The sequence below is a fragment of the Nycticebus coucang genome, chromosome 23, assembly GCF_027406575.1.
Source record: "Nycticebus coucang isolate mNycCou1 chromosome 23, mNycCou1.pri, whole genome shotgun sequence".
Lineage (NCBI taxonomy): Eukaryota > Metazoa > Chordata > Mammalia > Primates > Lorisidae > Nycticebus > Nycticebus coucang.
Window position 1 is genome coordinate 11,908,936 of NC_069802.1, and position 25,731 is coordinate 11,934,666.

At 41.5% G+C, this 25,731-nt stretch overlaps 1 protein-coding gene across 17 annotated transcripts in view; it reads right to left on the reverse strand.

Moving 5' to 3' along the window:
• Positions 1-25,731, reverse strand: part of LIMCH1 (LIM and calponin homology domains 1) — a 356,706-nt gene that overhangs the window by 23,672 nt on the left and 307,303 nt on the right. For 11 of the 17 annotated variants that reach the window (XM_053577488.1, XM_053577484.1, XM_053577480.1 and 8 more), the window contains 5 exons: positions 15,309-15,399; positions 13,465-13,628; positions 11,124-11,229; positions 6,040-6,080; positions 1,254-1,334 (listed from right to left, as the gene is read on the reverse strand). In XM_053577488.1, the coding sequence (XP_053433463.1) occupies positions 1,254-1,334; positions 6,040-6,080; positions 11,124-11,229; positions 13,465-13,628; positions 15,309-15,399 (483 nt within the window). Of the gene's footprint in view, positions 1-1,253; positions 1,338-6,039; positions 6,081-6,802; positions 6,878-11,123; positions 11,230-13,464; positions 13,629-15,308; positions 15,400-25,731 lie in introns of all 17 variants that reach the window. The other 6 variants (XM_053577482.1, XM_053577477.1, XM_053577486.1 and 3 more) reach the window with 3 other exon arrangements.

Consider the following 25,731-nt stretch of genomic DNA (forward strand, 5'->3'; position numbering starts at 1 on the left):
CAGAGAACAGCCGATGGTTAGGGCTGTTAAGAGGTCTCCCAACAGGACTAACGTGGTAACAGCCCTGGGACTTTGGTCCATCAGGTGCCCACTAACACTTTGGCATTAAAATCCTAACTCTCTGCAATTTTCAAAAGTGCCAACTGGCAGAGTTAAAGCCTCATTATAATCTACAGCTACTATCTAAACCACCCCCAACCCGCCCCTGGGAATTAGGCCAGAAAGATTCAAACAAACAAACAAAGACAACAACAAAACAAGAAAAAGTAAAACAAGCTTGCATTAAGCATCGTTTGCTACCCAGCAGCACAGAGTTACTAGAATTAATGAGATTCAACATATTTTCCCTTTATGACTTTTTTGTAAAATCAGTATTACTGGGAATGGGAAGAGCATGAGTTTGAAAGTCTTGTAGGCTGGGATTTGGATCTGGGCTCAACTTCTGGAATCCTGGGCAATTAATTTAACTTTTTCGAGTTAACTAAGGTTTCTTCCATTGTCAACGGGGGCTAATTAGACATACTTTGAAGTGTCCTCTGAGGATTAAATGAGATAAAATACATCAAGCGCTAATCACAGTTCCTGGGACATCCCAAGTACTCACCATTGGTTCGTTTCTTAGGTTACTAGGTCCCCTTCTGAAGCCCTGGTAATTCATAGACTGGCATGAAGCAAGTAAAGGGTGATAAATTCAATGCCAGAATTTATAATTGGCCTCTTTTACAAATAAATGGAGCAAACATTTCTACTTAAGGAATTAAATTGAGGGTGGTGCCTGTGGCTCAAGGAGTAGGGCGCCAGCCCCGTATACTGGAGGTGGCGGGTTCAAACCCGGCCCTGGACAAAAAAAAAAAAAGGAATTAAATTGAGGCCAAAGTTTATTTTCCATTTATCCTACCAAATAGCTCTTTGATAATTCATTTCCTCTGCTGCTTGGACTGGAAAGTGGCCACTAAGGAGGTGATAAATGGATGAACTGGCCTTTAACCAATCCTTGGGGTTTTTCTTTTTAATCTGTTAATATGGATGTTTTTCCTCGTATTCATCATTGTAGCCTTTGGCAGGAAAAATGAGGTCCAAGGCTCCCTGTTGGATGGACACAGAATGGACTGACTTGGACGGGCCAGCTTCTCAGAAGGACTGGATCCCATTTACGTTCTGTGCTGAAAGTCTATTTAATACGATAACAATTAAGAAGAGCATCATCGGAAGGAAAGGAAAGGAGAAAAGCAAAGCGGCAAACCCGGTCCCACCTGGAGCAAACGTTCCTGCTCCTGCTGCCATTTTTCCTGTCTCCGGCGCTCCTCTTCCGGGTCCCACACCCAGAACTTAAACTGCTTAGAAAAATAAAACCACGATCAGAATTGAGCCGTGTCCTCAAGGACAGGCCAGGACAAGAGAAGGCAATGAGCCTCTGGCCTGGCACCTGGATTAACAAGCAGAAGCAAGGAGCCTTCTCACGTCCTCTTTGGTGGCAGAAAACATTTTTAAATCGTAGTCTCTCTTTGGTTTACTTCCAAGATGCCGGTAAGATTCTAGGAACCTTTTGGAAGCTAATGAAAACAGGAGGTAATCAGCCACTGGCATAGGAGGGCTTTGCTCTGTTTCTCTTAGAAGAAACAAGTCATTTCTTAAATGCATTCACACTTCTGAGCATAAGATGTTGATTCTGCAAGTTGAGCCGAGGTCCAAGCAAATGGTCTCGGGTATTTCAGGAGAAATGCCTTTTGTAAGAAGTAGCATCTGCTACCCTACAAAACTGACTTTAGATTGCCACTGCTTCCCCACACTGGTTATTTAGCTCACCAGGTCCAGGCAAGAGGATCCTCTGCTCTGGGGTCCACATAAGACAAACATTTAAACCCGGAATATTAGACCAGGAGAGTGCAGGGGCAACCCCCTGGAAAAGCAGCACGAGAGGGGCTGCTGTGTTGAAAGTCGGCTTGGCTGCCCCTAGTCACCCAAAGTAGATGCCCAGGCAGGCCAAGTTCTCCAGCAATGCATCCCTCACTTCCTTTTGTTATGATGGGGTAATTTTATTTTATTCATTTACTTATTTTTTTGAGACAGAGTCTCACTTTTGTAGCTCTTAGTTGAGTGCCGTGGGCTCAAGTGGTTCTCTGGCTTCAGCCTTCCAAAGTAGCTGGGACTACAAATGCCCACCACTATGCCCAGCTATTTTTAGACACAGGGGTCTCACTTTTGCTCAGGCTGGTCTTGAACTCCTGAGCTCCCATCTGCCTCAGCCTCCCAGAGTGCTAGGAGTACAGGCGTGAGCCACCGCACCTGGCCCCAGTGATAGGGAAATTTTAGGAGGCATTTACAATGGCCTAAAATTTTGAGCAGAAATAAGGGTGAGAGGCTGGGAAGAGGGCCAGGGAGAGTCTATGTGACCTGGCTGCCTGGGAAGCTGGTGGCTGCAGCCCTGTCCGAGGTTTCAGCAGGTCCAGTTACTGCCCAATATACCTGGGCCAGCCCCCCTCCACCCTGCCTGACCCCCAGCAGGTCCATACTAACACTCAGGCATGGTGGGCTGGCCCAGGGAGGAATCTCCAGGCAGAGAATGCAGGCCAGGCCATGGTGATGCTTAATATATCATTTTAAAAATACTTATAACTTTCATTCATTTTTGGTTCTCATTTTGTATTTTTGCTGTGGCCCCTGCAAATGGTGGGGGCGGCCATGATGCTCACAGAAGGCTCAAAGAAAAATGTGCAAGTAAGCCGGGGAAAGACACTTCCTGTCTGCCTCTTGTGGTATTTACCTTGACCTTGCATATGAGCATGCTTTAGGGCGGTACTGTCCAGCCCTTTTTATCTCACGGCACACTTGAACCTATAGTTAGACTTCCTCAGCACAGTTAAATTATATTGGTCAGGAAAGAAGGGTGAAAAAAAAAATATGCTTACTGTGCTTTGAAATTCTTTCAAAAATAAGTTAGTTAATGATCTTTAAAAATTGTGGCACACCTAAGGTCCTCTTGCAGCACACTGCTGTGTCACAGCACACTGGTTAAAAATCACTACTGTAGGCCCAGGCAAGTTATGCTGGGGGAAAAGTATTTAATACAGATGGTCTCTGACTTGTGATGATTTGACTTACTATTTTACAATGGTATGAAACCAATACACATTCAGTAGAAACTGTACCTCGACTACCGATATAACTATTCAGTTTTTTTGCTTTTTAGTACAGTAGAAAAGCGAAAGTTACATGAGATATTCAACACTTTATCATAAAATAGGCTTTATATTAGATGATTTTAACTTAGGGCTAATGTTAGTGTTCTGAGCATATTTAAGGAAGATTAGGCTAAACTATAGAGTATGGTAGGTCGGGGCATTAAATGCATTTCAATTTCCTGTATTTTCAATTTAGGATGAGTTGATCAAGACATAACCCCACCATCCGAGGAGCATCTGTAATCTAAAGTTTCCTGAATTTCTTTGAATGGCCATACATGTCATCTCTATGTAGATCCCAGATAGGAAATTATATTGGAGTTTAATAAGTTGCCTCCAGGGGGCATTTTCCCAGCACTTGGAGGCAGTTTAAATGTTCAGAACCCCTCCCAGGGCCATGGCCCTTCTTTGTCTTTTGAAAGAAAAGGGGCTGTTTATGTGAATAAAGCCACGGGGAGACCAGTGAGAAAAGCTCAATAGCAGGAAAACAAGAGAACAATTAGGAATGATCTAATTTCCAGATTGCACCAGGTGGTAATCTCAGGAGTGAGTCAAGTGAAGGAGGCAGTGTGCTCGGGCTGAGCACAGACAACACAGAAGGTGTTAAAAGGGAAACAATGGGTATTTTAAGAGGAAGACAGCAGCATGATAAATAAATAAGAGAGAAAAAAGCAGTGATTTGGTTCTTCCTTTGTGATTACTTGCGGAGCACTTGCCATGGGTCAGGCGTGGCCGGTGGACGGAGCGTCCCTGCCCCATGTAGCTCACTCTGAGTGTGCAGGATGGGGCAGGGGGCTGTTTAAATCTTCACCAGAAGATGGTGTGATAATTAGCATTAAAGAGGCAAAAGGAGCTGGAGAAAGTCAGAATGGAGAGCATTTAGTTCCACTCTGTTCTATAACTCATCCATTCATAGGTCTTTCTCTTTCTGTGACCTGGGGATTCCCTAAAAGCAGGGAAGGGGTCCACTCCCCCTTAAGCATCCCAAGATGGAGCATTTTTCAGCCTTCAATAAATATTTGTTGGATACATGAGCAGAGTCACGTCACCCTGGGTAACCTATCTCCTCCCATCACAGTCCCCCTTTCAGAGGAGGCTTGGGCACCCCAAGTCTGTCTGCAAATTAGCCAGAGTCTACTGAGGCCAGCACAATCTAAGACTTATTTCCACTTCAGGTTTTACTGTCCAGGACAGGTTTTGGTGTCTTGGACTCTAATATTCTATGAAGAACCATTTACTACAAAAGAACATTAAATTTGGATGGATCTTTTAAGAGAATTTACTTATGTAGGTCTGTGATTGAGAATGCATCTCTTTGGGGGGTCCTTCCTCTTCACCCCCATCCAGGGGACGTGAGAATAATCTTTCAAAAGCAATTTAAAATGGAAATCAACAGGTTATGTTACACTTTTCAGATCTGTGCCATGAATGCTGGTTTTGGGTTTGTTCTGGGGTTCTCTTCTACCGGAAATGGAACTTTCCAGGAAACTCAGGATTCCCAGCCTTGGCTTGGAAGTGAGCCTCCACAAATGATCCCTAGATCTAGAATGTGGCTGGAGACAGCTAGGGTTATGCGACAGGTGATGGGCTCCTTCTCTATTCTGCAGAGGAACAGAAAACTCCTAAAGTGAGACAATTCACCCCTAGATAAGAGTAGGTATCGGCTCTGGTGAGCCTCTTGGATTAGCTATTGGGAAAGGAGGATTTGTGATATATCAGGCACTGTGCTAGAGGCTTCTGTATAATTACTTCAGTTAAAGATCACACAGCCTCAAAAGAAAAGCATTAATATCTCGTTGCACAATCAAGGAGGATGAGGTTCAGAGAAATATAACAGTCAGGATTCTGTCCTATTCCTAATCAATGTAATCAGAGGTACAGGAGTGATTTTGTGGCAGAGCCATGCTGCTCCAAGGCAATGCTGCAGTCAATTGGGCCATAAAGAAGCCTCCAAATCTGATGAGAAGTTCAGAGGGTGAATGAGTATCACAGAGCCGGCACTGGGAACACCGGAGTGTTCAGATGTAATTCAGCAGCAAGGAATGTCCACAGCATCGTGGGTCTTATTTTAATCAACAAGGCTTTCTTCTTTTGTTGACATACTAATTGGAAAATAACACACACAGTTAACGTTCTTCAAGATACTTATTGTGAGAAGGAGTGTCACAAATACAGCTTGGGGCTCGGCACCCGTAGCACAGTGGTTATGGCTCCAGCCTCATACACCAAGGGTGGCGGGTTCGAACCTGGCCCGGGCCAGCTAGACAAGGATGACAGCTGCAACAAAAAATAGCTGGGCATTGTGGTGGGCCCCTGTAGTCCCAGCTACTTGGGAGGCTGAGGCAAGAGAATCACTTAAACCTAAGAGTTGGAGGTTGCTGTGAGCTGTGACGCCACAGCACTCTACTGAGGGTGACATAGTGAGACTCTGTCTCAAACAAAACAACAACAACAACAACAAAAATTCAGCTTGGGTATTCTAGAGAAGGTCTAGGCCAGGTCCTGTCTGCCAGCAATAGATACTAAGCTGAGGTGTTGTCCTCACTTAAAAATAATTATTTTGAATGTCTATAGCAATTGTTTGTTTTAATACTAATTCCAGCTAGCACATTCATTTTACCTGCTTGGTTTAGATTTTAGTTTCCCAACTTCTCCTTTTAGTTCCAGGCACAATAACAACCCACTTAAGGATAATCCATGTCTTCATAATTTGCCTGACAGCATTATATGTGACTTCTAATTATTCTTTTAAAAAGCAAATTTTCATCTCAATTTTGGTTGAATACTCTTTAAGCAAATCAACTATGTTATAAATGAAAATGATGCTAACACATAATCCTTAAAATGAGTCACTTACAGGTGTAGTCCCAGGTGACTTTTCACTGCTTGGAGAATCCACTGCACAGAAAAAAAGGAAAGAAAAAGAGACGGATGTGAACAGCTTCTCACTGTTTTTATTTATGATCCCCTCCGAGGAGTGTAGTTCCTGTGTCAGCTTCCAACCAATTATTATTATTATTATTTTTGGTAAGACAAGAGCATTAGAAAAATCACAAAGAAGCAGACCACTGCGGCAGGTGGTACCCATCACCAAAAGAAGTCCTGACAGGTGTACCATGATTGATCACATCCATTAGCACCGGGTACTAAGCTAAAGGAAGCAGGACTATTTTATTAGTGCTGGTTCCTATGCACCTCGCATTCTGGCTTGGCCAAGCAGTTCCCCCGCTGTCTGGCTCAGAAAAGTATCATACAGAGAGAGGCCAGATGTCACCCAGGAAGCAAAGAGGGGGACACAGTTAACCAAAGAACCATTATCAGTTTCTGCTAAATGATTCTAATCATTGCTTTTTTTTTTTTAAAGAAGGGAATGATAAAAAGGTGAATAATATTATTTCTTTGGGGTCTCAAAATCAGCATAAAGTTCTGTGAATTTCCCCCTGATTTTAATGTAACTGGTACTGCTCTCAAAGAACCAGCTCTTTGCTAACTGTGTATCAGAAACAAGCATTCCCCACATCCCCGAAATCAGAAATGAAGACAAATGCCAGATATCATTGTCTGCCCCAACATGGATTTTTTTGCACAAAAGAAATACAGCTCTCCAGTATGCAGTTTACCTGACTGGGAGAAAAACTGGGAACGTCGCCAAGAGTTCTGAACTCTAAGCGGAACGCTGGCAGTGCCAGGCGACTCTAGATCAGACGGCAGAACAGAACAAACAGAACACAGTGACAATCGGGTCCCAATTGACCAGAACTACACTCTCATGTCCTCTGAGTTGTAGTTGATGCAAGAATTGAGAGTCAGGGGATCTGAAGGACAAAATGCCTCAGTAACGCACACACAACCTGAAGACAGAGTCAACGGAACTGGGGAAATTTAGGCTACGTTTCAACCCCTGGAGTTAGGTGAAATTTTATAGGCTCATACTTAACAACCTGATATGAGGTAAGATCAATATCCGCAGGTCACACTGCTTTTGGAAACACTAGAATATAAACGGCAGTGGAGATGAGTGGTTAATCATTTTTTTTTTCCTCAGGTACTTGAAGTCTTCTTCGGTTTTTTGTTTTTTTTTTAATTTCAAATCACTATGAGGGTATAAATTTTTAAGTTACGTGGTTCTCACCTTCCTTGTTCAAGTGGTAGTTGAGCCCTTCACCCAGGGGGCGTGCTGCACACCCTCTGCAGTGCACGTTAGGCGAGACTGGCCAAGGGGCCCCTCCTGCCCCCTTTCCTCTTTCTCTTCTCCCCTCCCCCTTGCTGTGGGCATGTAGTAGTTTATATTTGGTTTCATATTAGTATTGAGTACATTGGATATTATTTTTTCCATTCTTGAGATACTTTACTAAGAAGAATGTGCTTCAACTCCATCCAGGTAAACATAAAAGATGTAAAGTCTCCACGTTTTCCTTGGCTGAATAGTACTCCACGGTACACATACACCACAGTTTGTTAATCCATTCATGGGCTGATGGGCATTTGAATTGCTTCCAAGACTTGGCAATTACAAATTGAGCTGGGTGGTTTAATTATTAGTTTATACATATCACATTTTCTAAAGGTTATATATGGAATTTTGTAGCAGAAGATTTCCTGACATATAAAAAAAAGGATGTGTACACATCCGTGTGGGTGACATCAAACAGGCAGAGTTCACGGCAAGCATTTTTATCCTTCAATCTGGGCTCTGCTAGTCTGTCATTCTCCAGGCAGAAGACGACAGCAGTTCAGATTTTACTGAAACACCGATTTGAGTTATCTTTTCCACTTTGGGAGGCAGTTTAGGAAAGGCAGTTCATCACCATTAAATGTATTTTTGTGAATGTTTCCAGAGTATTTAAAAACTGTATTTATGATGTCAGTGTGAGTGTGAGTGTGTGTGTGTCTGTGAGTTTGGTCAGCAGATCTTCAGCATCCAGTATTAACCAGTCTATGAGTGGACGACTTTGTAGAAATGCGGGAGATCCCATTTTATAGGGGACAAAGTATTAGATGTAGCTCCAGGAGTCCTAATCCTAACCCTATAATTCCTTTGGACTTGATATTGCACTCAGACTAATCACTTAAATGGGTACTGACATTTTACAGCTGGTCAGAGACCTATTATCCCCACCCCACCCCCAATTAAAGGCAAATCATTTCTGAATCATCTCTTTTAAGGTTCCATTTACTAGCGCCTTTTGCTTCTTGAAAGGTAAAAACTTTATATAAACACCAAACAGTTATTGCTATTATTTCCATATCTAGCAATGATGTCTTTGGTGCACAATTTAAATAAAGTCGGTGGGTTTCAGAGTGTGGTCCCTGGATAGGTAGCATCGGCATCCTCTGGGGACTTGGTAGAAATGCAGATACTCCAGCCCTGGCCTAGACCTAGTAAATGAGACAGCGCAGGAGTGGGCCACAAGCCCTGCAGGGAGCCTGGACACTCTCAAGTTCAAGTACTACTGCATAAAGCTCCATTGCTGCAACATAAACACTCTTACATTTAAAAAACCCGTCAAGAAGACTTGATCTCTGCCAGAATCTGGCTCTGTACTTTGTAACTCTTGCCACTATTCTACAACTACTGCTATCTTATTAGTGATTAATATGGGCCAGGCACTGAGCTAAACACTTTTAGGGCTCATTTCACTTAATTCTTCCAATAGTCTTACAAGATTGGTACTATTCTTGTTTCCAGGTTACAGCAGACACAATTAGAGAATACATGACGGGGGAGGGCACCCAGCTAAGAACCAGACAAGCAAGAGTGTGAACCCAGGCAGTCTGTATCCAGAGCCTGCAGCTGTCATGACAGACTCCATAATTCCACCTTGAAGAACTAATCTTAACATGTTCCAGGGCTACTAGATTTTGTTTCTCAGTCCTTCAACTTGGGTAAAGCAGGAAGGAAAATACCTTGATTTAACAGCACGCTTTACAAAATCAAAATTCCTTACAATGGGAAATGAAATTTATAAGGAAAACACTAATTAATAAGACTTAAAATATGGAGGGGAGGGGGGAGGTGGGAGGAGGGAGGGTATTTGGGGGATCTCACCTAATGTGCGTGATGCAATGGGGTACATTTCAAAACTATTAAGAGATGAATATAATGGTGACGGATGTGTTACTTAGTTCACTAAGGCTTAAAATAGCTATTCCCTCTGTGTATCACCGTTATCTACACAATTGTGAAGAGCTAGAAATATAGGGCAGAATGAAAATCAGTCTACACATGGCCAATTGCCGGCCCAGTTGGGAGGTTTTACTTTTTTCAAAACCCTTCAGGATAGGAGGGTTGACAAATATAAGATGAACACTTTGAAAACAGTATTGAACTTGTCTCCACATAAAGAAATTAGTAAACACGCTCCCGGTAATGTTGATAGGGCTCGATTTATCTCCCAACTGTCAACAAAAGCTAATAGAAGCCAACTCAGACCCTGCCAAAGGTGGCCCCAACTAGCTGCCCACTCTTGAAAAGAGAAGTAAAAATAAGCTATAAAATGCACTGAGGAAAGTACATTAAAAACAAACGCCCCCTCCCAGTGCTATAGTTCTCGCTTCCTTATCTCTTGCTATTTCCACATCCAGAAAGCCCAGTCGTCTATCTACCTGCCTTAAAGAATAGTCCCCTTGGGTTGAGGAATTCTCAGGGCCCATCCCTACTCTTCACATCTCTAAGGGTCCTTTTTGGTGGCTGTAGGCACAGAGGTTTCCCATAGAATACAGGAATTCAAGTTGGGTTCTTTTTGTTGTTGTTGTTGAGCCAGAGTCAACTCTACTCTGGGTAGAGTGCCGTGGCATTGCAGCTCACAGCAACCTCAAACTCCTGGGCTTAAGTGATTCTCTTGCCTCAGCCTCCCAAGTAGCTGGGACTACAGGCGCCTGCCACAATGCTCAGCTATTTTTTTGTTGCAGTTATTTAGCTGGCTTGGGCCGGGTTGAACGGCCAGCCTCAGCGTATGTGGCTGGTGCTGTAACCACTGTGCCATGGGCGCTGAGCCTCAAATTGGGTTCTTAAAGGGGTGAATTCACAACCTATATTTATGTGGCTGCAAACTGGGGAATTTGCAGTGGTCCGTACCATTTTAAGATCTTTATAGGGCGGCGCCTGTGGCTCAGCGGGTAGGGCGCCGGTCCCATATGCCGGAGGTGGCGGGTTCAAACCCAGCCCCGGCCAAAAAAAAACAAAAAAAAAAAAAGATCTTTATAAAGGCCTTAAATGCTCAGGTTTTTGGAAGCCATTACTTTCCATATTATATCTAACATATTAAATTATATCAAGCATATGAAACATTAAAATATATCCTCAGTATGTGTGTGCTACACATTTAAAAATATTCCTCAGTATTATGTATGTGTATACATATGTTTGTGTATGTTTCATTTACATATTCTTGCTATAAAGAATTTTGGAAAGATGAAAATTTTTGACTATGATTAACATATTTAATTTATGATAGTGAATGATTTCTCAGTAATCATCATGCATACCCAGGAATTATAATGGAGGAAAAAAATACATTCTCAGGATTATTGTCAAATTAAATGGACATTCATGAAGACTAGAATTAACAATGAAATTAAAATAATATCGAGATTAAAAATTTATATTAAAGTTATTGATTTATGATTTTGTAAGTGTCTTTTTAATATTTTGGAAATGATACAATCATTTTCTAAGCTCACAAACACTAGTACAGGCCCTACTGTGCCTACAGGGCCTGGCTGACAAAATGGCCTTGGCAGCTGGAGTTCCTGTCGTGGACAAACAGAGCCTGCAACCCCAGACTTCCATTCTGAAATTACTAATTCGGCCCTTGTGGACCCTGGCAAACACCTGACCAAAGGAACATTGATTAACATAAAAGATGTAAATCATTATTTTTCTTCACACGGGCTCAGCAGAATATGAAGACCTCAAGTAAAACATTTCCTTTTCTTTACCTTGAGAATTGAGATTTGGCAAATGTAGTTGGTTGGATTCAGGCAGTTTTTCCAGAAATGGAAATGTCAGAGTTGCTTCTGGTTCTGGAGATTTTGGCTTTACCACCTAGACAGCGGGCAACAGACATAAATGTTAGAAGTATTGTAAGTACACGTACAGGAAAAATAAAACTTAAGGGCTCATGGCCATCACAGCAATCAGTCAGTTCACACGTTCAACTTTTAAAGGGAATTTTTTTGCCCCTTCCCTAAAACACTTTCATGCTTTTCTGTAGTAATAGAGTGCCAATTTTTCAGAGAAATCAAATAAGAGCATAAAAATGTGATGATCACTTTTCTCCAAAGCCAGGAGATGGTATTTCCATCTTTGGAAGTGGACATCACTCTCTCTCATTGTTGCATTGACCAATCCCATTTTCTTTCCCGAATACCACACAATACTGAATTTATAATGTCAGGAAATGAGATGACAAAAAATTATCATGTAAGATAATTTTTCAAAAATCTTAGTAAGTTCTAAACATTAATGTAATATTACCTTTTAAGGTACATTATTCTCTAGACACTATATTAACTGCCATAAACTTATGCATAACAATTCAAAGAACAATATACTTTGCCTGTTGATAAAGAAGCATTATTATAAATGACCATTGGCAGAAGGTATCACACACCAATGCCCTGAGGGAATCTGTGAAGCATGTTAGACTACTTGGCTTTATGGCAAATAGTTCTAAGATTCAAGGTCTTCACAATTCTTATGTGTGTTTAGAAATAGATTTTTCATGTTATTGCTATTAATTGTATTTTGCATCTCCCTAATCTGAATGACCTTTAGCAGAGCACTTTTCTTCTGATTTGCTTCTAATCAATTGATTGCTGAGAGACCAGATTGCCAAAGGTATTAAAACAATGTCTAAAATAAGACTCAGTAGACCCTGGGCATAGGTCCGAAGGATAAGCATGGCTATATTAAGTTCACGTCCTTTTAACTGCTTGTAGGACTTTCTCTGATTCACTCTCTGGCCAGTGACTGTGTTCCTAATGGATTAGTTTGATAGCTGATGACCTCATGGTAAGAGAGACTATAGAATGCTTGTTTCATCATAAGATTATCTATTATTTGGTTGTCAGAATAAATTATTATGATTTATCCTCAGTAGAATTTTATGTTTCTTTATAAATAATACATTTAACTCTAAAAAATCCTGAAGAAAATACAGCTAATCACCTCATCTGAATTACAGAGGTCAAACAGATGTCCAATGAACTTCGTTGTTATACAGCAGAAGCTAAGGTAGACTTACTAAAGTTGGTAATGCTAGAAGTGGTAAAGTTTTCACTTTAAAGTAAAATCCAAAGTGATGGGTAATTTTTAAAGGTAGAATAAACACTACCACATAAAATCCGCCGGGTGTGTAAGTCAATAGTTTTTTAGTTTGGTGACCCCTTAAAATTGCCCGGGAGCTTTAAAAAACACAGATGCCTTGGTTCTGTCTTTAAAGATTTATCTGGTCTGGAATGGGCTTGGTAGTTTTTAAATTCAGGGTAGGTCAAAGTTGAGAATTACTGGTTTAAATGATGAAAACTTTCCAGTTGTACCTGAAAACAAGTCAGACGAATGTGAATGATGCGAGACTCCAAACCAGGAAGAAACTAATTAAAAACAAGACTTTAAAACCCATCATATCAGAATAACAATTTTCCAAGTTTCTTGTTATTCAGATCCAGAGGCATCAGAAAAATCATTACTATAAAACAGGTAAATCTTAGAGACTATTTAGTAAGCTGACAGGTTAAAAAGCAAGCAAGCAAGCTCATGCATAGAAAACTAACACCTGAATGCAAGGATTTATAACATAATGATATTTCATTTTTTTCTAAATGTATTGAATTCTTTGAAACAAAAGAGTAATGCTTTAAAATAAGTTTTAAAAGATGTGGAGAGAATATATAGCAACTGTTACTATTAAAGAAGTAGGTTTCAGTGATTTTACTTAGTGTATTTGTAAATTTAGAAATATATTTATATATATATTACTTGATGTATTTGTTTCTATATACCATATACAGGGTGTATAGAAACAAATACATATCTAGTATATATATAGTAAACTATTTTAAATTGCACATGAACTCTATGGCCACCCTATGTATTCAATTTTTTCACAATGAGCATGTAGTATATTTACATTTAGAAAAACGAGAGATTAAAGATAGAAAAAGACACAGGAGAGAAACTAAATCTTCCTTGTTCACAACCACAGCCACGGCACTTGGCTGCCACGTGAGGCCGCAGCAACCTTTGGATTCAACCACGTGACTCCACCATGCACGTCACCTTTTGCGACAGCACCAGCTCCACCTTTCCACTCATTTCATTGTCTGGTTTCTTCTGCCCTGTTTCTTCTGGCACATTGTTCTTCGGCTGGGGGCTGGAGGAAAGCTCCACAAAGGCCACAGTTGGGCTGCATCGAGTCACAGTTGTTGTAAAATGTTGTGGCTCTGAAATGGTGTTACATCAAGACATGGAAGGAAGAAAAAGCAAGCCATGTTAAAGGACTGTTTATTCTGCAGTGCTGTGAAGTGTGCTTAGTCTACACCTTGTCTCGGAATAAGAAGCTGGACCAGGGTGTGATGACAGGGATAATACAGCCTAAGAAGCCGGATTTCTCAAAGCTCTTTCATGGTATCATATAATAAGAAGCAACATAAGACAGATCAAAATAAGCCCACTATGAAAACTGAAATTCTTTGTTTTGCAGTATTTTGGCAGGGGCTGGGTTTGAACCTGCCACCTCCGGCATATGGGGCCAGGGCCCCGTTCTGTTGAGCCACAGGCGCTACCCAAAGCTGACATTCTTAATAAAGATCACTTTTACATCTGTATTACCTTACATGAAACAAAATTTTGACATAAAAATAATGATTACAACCGTAGGGCCAGATAGAACATCCATGGCTAATTTCTACCCCAGTTACTGAGTGGCAACCTGGCTCTCCCTTTCTTGTTTCCATCTTCCTTTTTAACATCACAATTTCTGAATTGAAATGTGTTAAGGATTGTGGGGTACATATACACGTATGCATGTGTATATATATTTATATACATATATATGTAGACACACATATTATGCAGTAAAAATAAAAGTATTATTTGGTTTACAGAGAATTAGGTACACTTTCAAGGGAGTGGAAAAGTCAGCCTTAGGAGGCATATCAAGGAAGCACAGGCTGGGCACAGTGGCTCATACCTGTAAGGCTAGCACTGTGGGAGGCCAAGGCAGGTGGATTGCCTGAGCTCAGGCATTCAAGGCCAGCCTGAGCAAAAGCAAGACCATATCTGTACCAAAAAATGGAAAAACTAGCTGGGTGTTGTGATGCGTGCCTGTAGTTCCAGCTACTAGAAAGGCTGAGGCAAGAGGACCACTTGAGCCCCAGAGTTGAAGGTTGCTGTGAGCAACCATGGTATTCTACCCACCGAGTAAGGCTCTGTCTCAAAATAAATGAATAAATAAATAAATAAATAATATAATTAAAAATACGGAAGCACAATCTAGTTCGAAAATACACATGCTATCATTTTTAAATGGTTATTTAATTTATTTTAAAATGACATTTTAAAATAATTTGGTATTGGAAGAGAATGAAAAGAAGAAATGCATTAAAAATATTGATAAGACTACTCAAAAAATCGAACAATCCTTCACAGAACGGCAGACCCCATTGTCTAAACAATGGATACAGCATATTCACCCTCACCGTCCAGATTTGCGGTGTTACTTTGTTCTTTCAAGCTGTTCACGCTTTATCATTTTAGCATCTGTTGTCGGCTTCTCAATCCATGTCTTATCAATTGCTGTTACTGTGTGATACATCTGACCCTCAATTTTTAGCAGTAGTTACACACTGAGACATCATATCCTTGGTGATCACAGAGATACGACTTCCAAGAAACAAAACGGACTCTCTTTAAAAACAGCACCGGCTCCTATTTTCACAGCAGCTTTAATCACACGGTCAGAATTTCCCCAGGAAGCCCCTAGGTGGCAGCACAACCACATCACTTGCAGAGTCTAAGAACCACCTTTTTGTGGCTCAGTAGGAAAAATTCTTGACTCTATTTCCACTGTAACTTAAGATTCGTCAAGATTTACCTTAAAACTAGTCTGTTATGAAACAAACCTGATGAGACATGTTCTGTGTTCCCTTCTCCAGGCTTTCCCCCATCATTCTCATCTTCTTGACCATTTGGGTCACTTTCCTCAGAGGTTGCCTGAAAAAAAAAAATTTTTTTTTTTACCCCTTTGAATAAATTATTTCTCTGAAGGTTCTAGGTTTCTTTTTTTCTGAGTCAGAGTCTCAAGCTGTCGCCCTGGGTAGAGTGCCGTGGTGTCATAGCTCATAGCCACTTCCAACTCTTGGGCTCAAGTGATCCTCTTGCCTCAGTTTTTCTATTTTTAGTACAGACTTGGTCTCGCTTTTGCTCAGGCTGGTCTCAAACCCGTGAGCTGTCCGACTGGAGTTCTAATTCCTTCTCTTCCTTTCCCTCTTCCCCTTTCTCTCTCAGCCTACTCTTCCCTCACTGCTTCTAATCCTTTTCTTTTCATCAAAATAGGGGTCATTGCTGAAGATTTCAGTTGGGTCCAGCTTTCGTCTACCCGTGCGGAATCACTCTCAAATGCATCCCCTATTTCCATGGATTCACCAGTGCGTTCTCCATCTATTTATGTTGTATTTTCATCTCCAGCTGCAAGAGTTCATCAAACTTCAGTTCCGCACAGCTGGGCCAGGACAAATGGATAACACTCAACATGCTAGTCCCACCTTGAAATCTGACAATTTCTGGTTATGAAGCCAGTTTCCCCATCGCACAGAAGCAATTTTGAAGTGATCTTTGACTCATATCCCACTAGTGCTCATAATTTTCCACACCTACCAAGTTTCTCACACAATAGTTTTCATAGCCGTCCTCTCCTTTCTGTTTCTACAGCTGGGACTCAGGGTTACATTCGTCCTGGTTCTCCTCTAACAGGATCTCTGATTTGTATCTCACTATCTACACTGCCTGGCCCATCACCATCATGTCCCTGTCTCTCTGAGTGGGTCTCTGATTTGTATCTCGCTGTCTACACCACCTGGCCCATCACCATCATGTCCCTCTCTCTCAGTGGGTCTCTGATTTGTATCTCGCTGTCTACACCGCCTGGCCCATCACCATCATGTCCCTCTCTCTCAGTGAGTCTCTGATTTGTATCTCGCTGTGTACACCGCCTGGCCCATCACCATCATGTCCCTCTCTCTCAGTGGGTCTCTGATTTGTATCTCGCTGTGTACACCGCCTGGCCCATCACCATCATGTCCCTCTCTGAGTGGGTCTCTGATTTGTATCTCACTGTCTACACCGCCTGGCCCATCACCATCATGTCCCTCTCTCTCAGTGGGACTCTGATTTGTATCTCACTGTCTACACCGCCTGGCCCATCACCATCATGTCCCTCTCTCTCAATGGGTCTCTGATTTGTATCTCGCTGTGTACACCGCCTGGCCCATCACCATCATGTCCCTCTCTCTGAGTGGGTCTCTGATTTGTATCTCGCTGTGTACACCGCCTGGCCCATCACCATCATGTCCCTCTCTCTCAGTGGGTCTCTGATTTGTATCTTGCTGTCTACACCGCCTGGCCCATCACCATCATGTCCCTCTCTCTGAGTGGCATCTCAATGATTATTTTTGTGCCTGTGTTCCCCTCTCTCCATAGTACCTCAGTTGTATCAGTTTTATGCTTGATGGAATTTATAATAGCAAAAAAAGTTGGAACAGGGTGGCGCCTGTGGCTCAAGTAGTAGGGCGCCGGTCCCATAGGTCGGAGGTGGCGGGTTCAAACCTAGCCCCGGCCAAAAAAAAAAAAGTTGGAACAGTCCCCTAATCCAACAATTGGGGAATAGTTGAATGAGTTTGTATCCATAAAGGGAATGCAATCACAAAAAGTAAGAGGGTAAATAATAGTTAATTAATGAAATGTGAAAATAATTATCATTTAATGTTAAGAAATATAAACTGTATATAAAGTGAGGGCTACTTACATAAGAGTATATACAAGCCTATAAATATACATACATATATGAAAATGTACATGAAGGCTGGGTGTGGCGCCTCACGCCTGTAATCCTAGTATTCTGAAAGGCCGAGGTGGGTAGTTTGTTTGAACTCAGGAGTTCAAGACTAGACTGAAGGAGAATGATGCCCCATCTCTAAAAAAAAAAATAGCCGGGCGTTGTGGTGGCCGCCTGTAATCCTAGCATTCTGAAAGGCCGAGGTGGGTGGATTGCTTGAGCTCAGGAGTTCAAGACCAGACTGAGTAAGAATGATACCTCATCTCTAAAAAAAAAATAGCTGGGCATTGTGGTGGCCGCCTGCAGTCTGAGCTACTTGGGAGGCAAAGGCAAGAGGATCACTTGAACCCAAGAGTTTGAGGCTGCTGTGAGCTGTGATGTCATAGCACTTTACTGTCGGTGACACAGTGAGATGCTGTCTCCAAAAAAATAAAAATAAAAAAATAAATAAATAAAAAGAAATAAAATGTATACCAAAAGACAGTAAGGAAATACAAAATGTTAATTGTGATTATTTTTGAAATGATTTTTTTTTTTTGTAGAGACAGAATTTCACTTTTTTTTTTTTTTTTTTTGCAGTTTTTGGCCAGGGCTGGGTTTGAACCCGCCACCTCCGGCATATGAGGCTGGCGCCCTTCTCCGTTGAGCCACAGGCGCCACCCAATTGTGATTATTTTTAATGTGCTTAAATTTTGATGGTTTTTCCTTTTCTTTACGTATACAGTAGAACCTCCATAGCTGACCACCTCCCTACATTGCTCCCTTAAGTTAACATAATTTTCATAGACTGGACATGCACCACATGTACTTCTCAGTACAGAAGGCCCAGTCCCTCGTGTTGAGCACCTTAGTATGCCGATCAGTTTGTTACAGTCCCTGAGTTGGTTAACTTACAGAGGTTCTACTGTATTTTATATATTCTAACATGTTCTGCAAGGACTATACACTGCTTCCATAACCAGAAAATAAATTCAGGGTAATCTTACATTGTCTTTCAATGAGAGCCAATTAACTCTGGAATGAAGTCCAGAATTCTCCTGCTATGATAGTTGCTTAATAAAAATAAAAAGTTCAACTAAATCCTAGATAGAATATGCCTTGACAACTAAAGAGAACAAGTTAATTAGCTGCTGTGGTTTTTAGAAGTTTCTTTTAAAGAGTTGAAGTTGAAGTTTTAAAGTGTGTACGAAATATTTCATATATTTGAAAAGGTTTTAAGATAAATGCTAAAGTTGGTTTCAAAGAAGGCATTATGAAATACTTCATAAAATATCCCTGTGGGTTCTCTAGAAGCTATGGATTTATTGGTCTCTCCTAAGTGTACATATTTTACCCATAAATCAAAATTTGTCTCTCAAAATGAAAGGCCTTTAAAGTTAATGCATTAATGGAAATTGTCATTGAATTATTTAAAAACAAAAAAGTTTTAAGCAACAAAGCTTTCAAGTTTCTAAAAGATTCTACAATTGCATCTAGTAGCAAAAATGTGATTTTTCTTTTGGAGATAGGAGAGTTTTAAAATTCTCATAAATTAGATGGACATTTTCTAATGACGGATAATCAATGTATCAGTTCTGGAAGAACATAGTACATTAAAATGCACTTTTAAAGCTCTAGGCAGGAAATATGCATCACACTAATATTATGTGATTGATTTTGTATTTTTTTTTACTATAACGAGCCTGAGTTGAATCCCTTTGAGACTTAATGAGTGAAAGTAGTTAAATTAAACTGAAGTTTGAAGATCAACCAGTTCAGCATGACGAGAGAATAATTTGGTTTTTATAATTTAAAGTGTTCTTCCACATATATAGAAATGTTAATACGTGGTAGTATTTTTGTTTTATGATGTTAACATGTAAAACATTGGCAAAAATATAGATTTTTAGCTTTCTCCCCAAATGGATTAGATTATAGAAAACTATCTGAGGCTGGGAACCAAATTTGTAGGAAAACATTGAAGAATAAGCCCCGTGAGAACACTGGTGTTTCCAATAACTGGAAAGACGCAACTACAACAAAGGGCCAAAGCCTCTCCAGCCCCTAAAGGAACATATCTTATTAAATCTAAAATGCCGTCAATTTTAAGTCTTATTACTTTGGATACTAAAGAAAGAAAACACACTGTCTATTAAATATGACACACTGTTGATTAGAAGACAAATTCTGGAAAAGTGTGCTATTTGGAATCAATGAAATCAGATAATTCATGATGCCCTGTAGAAATAAAGTGAAAAGCAAAGGAGACAAGATCAGCCAGCACTAACTGTGACGAGGATTATTTTACTAATGCACCACCTTCCAGCAACATTTTACTTAAGGGAGACTGAAGGAGAACTTCTACTTTCAAGAATTCTCATATTTCTAAATGCATTTCTATTTTTATTTTATTTTATTTTATTTTTTATTTATTTTTTTGAGACAGAGTCTTAAGTTGTCGCCCTTGGTAGAGTGCCGTGGCATTAGAGCTCACAGCAACCTCAAACTCTTGGGCATAAGTGATTTTCTTGCCTCAGCCTCCCAAGTAGCTGGGGCTACAGGCGCCTGCCACAACACCCGGCTATTTGCAGTTGTTGTTCTTGTTGTTTTAGCTGGCCCGGGCAGGGTTTGAACCCTCCAGCCTCGGTATATGTAGCCGGTGCCCTACCCACTGAGCTATGGGCACCGCCCTCTAAATGCATTTCTAGATGGCTCAGAATTCTAATACTGAACTCTAGATAACACCATTTATCTTTCTGGGAAGATAAGCTTTAAAAGTTGCGCCCTGGCATTTGCTATCATAAAATGACAGTGGCACCAGCAGTAACCGCAACCAGTATTTATTGTAGTTACCAAGGGTCAACACTGTGGGGGGACTTGACAGAGATCATCTCAGTTAAACTTCGGAGCAAGCTCATGAGGCAGATGCCAATTTTGTTTCCCTTATATGGGTGAGGAAACTGAGGCACAGGAGGTTACCCAGGGTCACATGCTAGTAGGTAGGAGGGGGTGACCCCAACGCTGCATTATCTGGGTGTGGGATCACACCCTTTCCAAGTCATCCCCGTACTTCGAGGTTTCAGTCCGAGAGAAGCAGTCTAAAGCCCAAGAGTCTTGAGTCTATTGTTGAAATGATTCAAACCTCCTCCTTCCATTCTTTTTTTCCCCATTCATTCTCCTGCTAAAGGTTAGACTCCTTGGGATCTCTCAGGCCAGGTGCCAACTGGCTCCACTTTCTGGGGCTGCTTCAGACTAGACTGCCCCCTGCCAACACCCCATCTCAGGTTTTCTATCCAATCAGGTTCTGAGCTAGTAGGGGCCAGATACATAATCCTTGCTACGTAAACAAATCTCCTGTGTGTTATGGAATTTATGCCCTCAAGCTTAGTTTCAATGTATACTAGTCACCCAAATCAGGCCATCACTATCAAAATATTCAGGATAAATGAAGAGGAAAAACAGAAAGCAATTTATATAACAGGAACCCATTTAAAAATATACATGCTGAGGAAAAGAGAAGGATACACCTTTCCTAAAACCTTGGCAGTGTTCATATCTGAGGGGGAGTTAATGTTTTCTTTATACTCCTCTGTATTCTGCAATGTATATAGACTAGCTGTAATCAAGGGAAATCCCTCAAGCTTGTTAAATTTCCTTATGCCTGGATACCTTATCCTGAGGTACTTTTTTTACTTTTTTCTTCCCATTCATTCTCCTGCTAAAGGTTAGACTCCTTGGGATCTCTCAGGCCAGGAGCCAACTGGCTCGGCTTTCCAGGGCTGCTTCAGACTAGACTGCCCCCAGCCAACACCCCATCTCAGGTTTTCTATCCCGGGACTATTCTGTCACTGTGTGTGATTTTTGTTACTTTTGCTTGTCACTTTTGTGTTCACATCATTACTTCAAAGGAAATGAGTTCAAAGTTGGCAGTTTTAACCAGCCCTGACAGACTCAGAGGTTTGCATCAAACAAACCCGCCTTGCTGGAAAATGTGCTTTCTTACCCATATTTTCCTTTGGGTTGAGCTCAACAGAGGAGAGTCTTTCCCTTCTCCAACTGGTAACACTTTCTCAAGAAAGAAAACAAGTAAATAAAAACAGGTCCCTGGACATGAGTGAATGAGGGCTCACAACGGTTGCAGGGAACTCAGCCAGGAGTTGGCTTCCCCTTGACCGAGAATGTGCTCCAACCTGGCCTGGGTGCCAGACTCAGCCCTGAGGCCGCCAGTGGGAGGTGGCGTCTCCTGGCTTGAGAGAGACATGGCCTGCCCACAAGACCTACCTGGCATCTGGCTGCCAGGTGTTGGACTGGCCCAGGGAGCACTAATGGAAGATGAACTAGAACTATAATGATCTATCAACACATAGCTATGTCTGTGGGCATACTACCCTGAACGTGCCTGATCTTGGAAGCTAAGCAGGCTCAGCCCTGGTTAGTACTTGGATGGGAGACGCACGAAACAGGAGGGCAAGAACCCCGAGACCGAGGGCTTGGATGGTGCCCCTGTTTCTGGAGCTAGGGAGCTTGGACGGATTAGTTAGCCTCTAGGAGTTGGAACAAGTGATGACCAAGGTCCTTTACTAGGCAACTATTCTGTCACTCTGAGTGATTTCCTGGCTCTCATATTGAATAACTTATCTGGACAAGAGCCTGGAAAATCAGTGTACGCATGCCCTGGCACCGTGACACAGGTGCCACATACTCTGTGCACACGTCCCTCCGTTCACTTTTCCATCTCCAAGTATGCATCGCCACTGGACAGAGAGGATCTAAATGGAGGGTGAGGTCTTAAACTCTGCTGTTTTCTTTTTTGCTCTAAACTTTCAAACCAAAAACATGAGGGTCTGATCCAGGTAACGGGATAATTAGGCCAAGTTTAAGTTTTTTGCATTTCAGATGTATGCTTTCTTGAAATCTATAAACACATCTGTATTTAAACATCTTTAATGATTTTTGAGGAGCTAACATCTAGCAATCTTATAATTACTTCTAGATGGATAAAACTAGTTTCTAAGGAAATGTTTATTGACATTTGACATCTAAAAGGAATTTGCAGCTGGTCTCAGCTGCAAGGAAAACAGCACCTACTCAAATGCCTTCAACCCTGCACTCACTGCAAAATAAAATGTTTCAAGAAAGATCTGATTGTTTTCCTGGATCAGAAAACATTAAGTAAATTACTGAACTGTTAAGAGGAAGGCTGTGATTCACAGGGCTGTCCAACCTGTGTCCTGTGGGCCACATGCAGATTTTATGAAGATTTTCTTTGCTTGTCTGATCTGTGGTGTTTGATGTCACAAAAAGTACACATGGACCTTTTTTTTGCTAATCACTTTTTTAGTGTTTGTGTATTTAATGTGTGACCCAAGGCAACTCTTCTTCTTCAATGTGCAGCAGAGAAAAAAAGATGGACACCCCCGGGCCTTAGAGTTTTTTCAAAATAGGAAAAAGAGACCTACTTTGTTACTTGGGTCGTGAAAGTCAGATGAAGTAATTTCGATACCCAATAGCTGAGTGTGGCCATTGGTCAATGAGGGAGAACTGCTCCAAATCTGCTGGGAATGTGCTGGCCAGCGTGAGAGCATGGGCTACACCATTTGGGATGAGCGGGTGAGAGAGAGCTGTCAACAGTCAGGGAGTCTAAGTGGAAGGGGGAACCAGAGCTGGGAAAGAATGAATAGTAGGGCTGACACAGTGGCTCACGCCTGTAATCCTAGTACTTTGGGAGGCTGAGGTGGGTGGATTGCTTGAGCTCAGGAGTTTGAGACCAGCCTGAGCAAGAGCAAGACCCCATTTCATCTGAAAAAGAAAGAAAGAGATAAAAAAAGAAAGAAAGAAAGAGAAAGGGGGGGGTAGGGAAAGAAAGAAAGAAAAGAAAGGAGGAAAGGAAGGAAGGAAGAAGGAAGGATGGGAGAGAGAGAGAGAAAGAAAGAAAAGAAAAACTAGCCCGGTGTTGTGCTAAGTGCCCGTAGCTACTTAGGAGGCTGAGGCAAGAGGATTTCTTGAGCCTAAGAGTTTTGAGGTTGCCGTGAGCTATGACACCACAGTACTCTACCCAGGGTGACAGAAGAAGAATCTGTCTCAGAGAGAGAGAGAGAGAGGAGAGAGAGCATTCTCTTCTGGAAAAAGCCATGTTTTTAAGAGAATTACAATTGGAAGCGCTAACACATTGAGCTAGAAGACAACAAGGAATTCATCTCACTGGTAGGAAATTCTAATCTGTCCAAGATGGTAATTTGGACAATCTTACTTTAATCCAAGAAACTTTACACCTTTCACCTGATGGCTTCTGAGAAATTATTGTACGAGGTCTGACAGTTACGTTTGCAAACTGATCCCAGGAAAAGTGCTTTGAAGGGTGGACTAGGCTCCGGTGTCAGTGCAGAGCTTCTCCAGGAGGGGACCTCAGAGGTGACCGCAGTGACACTCAGCATGGAGGTAGGTACCTTTTCTAGGATGAGTTTGCAAAACTTGTCTGACTTTGGAGGATAAATTAGTCCTCAGATTAGAAGGCCTTCCAAACTCTTTTTCAATTCTGTCTTCTAAGAATTTGTGTTTGTGCTAGGACATGATTTTCTTCTAGAAGCCAATATTTTAAAATGAAAAAAAAAAAAAAGTGGTAGGTTTCCAATGGGCTTTTAATCAAATCCCTGAACTATCTCAAGAATCAGTGAGGGGGGCGGTGGGGGATCTGATTTCTCTCCCTGGATCAGGTGGCACCCGGTCCCCCCTCATCACTTCTCATCCTTCTGGGGGTCCCTCTCATGGGGTCCACACCGCTGCCTTTGCCTTTGAGCCTGTTATTCTCAGTATGTGGAATTGCCCACTTCCCTCCATTCCGACGCCAATCCCACATTTAAGGTCAAGTTGCAAAATCCACATCCCACAAAAAGCCTTCCCAGACTAAACCCAACCTACAATAATCTTACTTATTCTTTGCAATCTTAACATTTCTCTGCTCTTCCTCCTCTGTAATCCTCAATTTATGATGCAATAGCATCCCCATAAAATAATTATAAGTTGTGAATATGGTTATGTCAAAAATGCATTAAATATACCTAACCTACCAGAAACTCAGCTTAGCCCAGCCTTCAATGTGCTCAGAGCTCTTACGCTAACCTGCAGTGGAGCGTCTGGTCACACAGTACACCACAGAGTATCAGCTGTTTGCAGGCTCACTGGGAGCTGTGGTTCGCTGCCCAGCATCAGAGAGAGTATCTCACTGTGCATGGCCAGCCCGGGAAAAGGTCAAAATTCAAAATCAGAAGTAGGGTTTCCACTGACGCAGACTGCTTTCACACCATCTTGAAGTTGAAAATCTAAGTTGGAGAGTGTCTGCATTTAATTGTATATTGTATTATATACTTTTCTAGCGGCTTTCTGAAAAATACTTTCCTAGCAAGTTTGTAAGTTTCTTCTTCTATTTCAAAATATGGATGACACAGTGGGTCTTTTATTTTTACTTTTCGGTTAACATGACACCCCTCTGCAAGGTAACTGCGCTCACAATCTCATTTATGCACAAGTGATTCAACTGAGGATGATTTGAAATTTGCTAGCATCAACAGCTACAGCCAAGGTCTTAGAAAAAAAAAAACCTCCTAACTTAATTTAGGATCTATTTCTAAAGTAAGACAAAAGCAATGGTCCCAAGAATTTCAAGTGAGAAAGATGAGGTAGGACAAGTGACCAGGCCGGCCACCTAGTCTGACACTCTCTTCCCTGTCCCCATGGTCTCCCCACCACCCTTCTCTGTTGCTCTGCCTCACGTTCTGAATTAATGCTCCTGCCTACTGCCTCTGCTGCGGCCTTTGACTAGCTCCAGCTTGCCCTGAAGGGATTGTGACATTTCAGTGGTGGGTGAGGCTACTCCTCTGTAGACAGTGTATCTGTTTGGGAATGCAGTTTTTGGAAGAAAGACACTATTTAAAAAGAAGAACACTATTCCTTTGATGGATCCAGAGAATCGGGCAAATGAATTAGAAATAGAATTCAAATCCAAGCTGGTATCAGTCCCTGGGAGGTTCTGAAACGCCTCCCATTTTAAGCTGGCCACCACATTTTGCCATGCCCAATTAATTCCGTTTTTTAAATAGGAGGATACTGGCTGCCATGCAGTCGAGAAATGCTTTTCTTGGAATAGTGGAGAAGGAAGTAAAATGAGGAATAGGTTTACTGGAGAAGAGATCCTCTTAAAATTTGACTCTTGGGATGACACATTCTGAATGGAAAACAAAACTGGTGTTGTAAGTAGCAGGTGGGTGTGAAGAGTCCTTCAGTGATGAGCCAATGTTCTGCTTAGTACAGCTAACAACTCTGTTTATATTCTGATAGATATAGAAAATCTCTATCAGACTAGATAGACAGAATAGAGAAAATAGAGACAGAAAATAATGTAACAGCCCCTGCAAAGTCAATTTCAGATCCTTTAGTCCTATAGACAGGGAACATGAACACCTCTACTGATTCAGAACCATCAGCGTTTATTAAACTCGATGTCATTCTGAACCAGG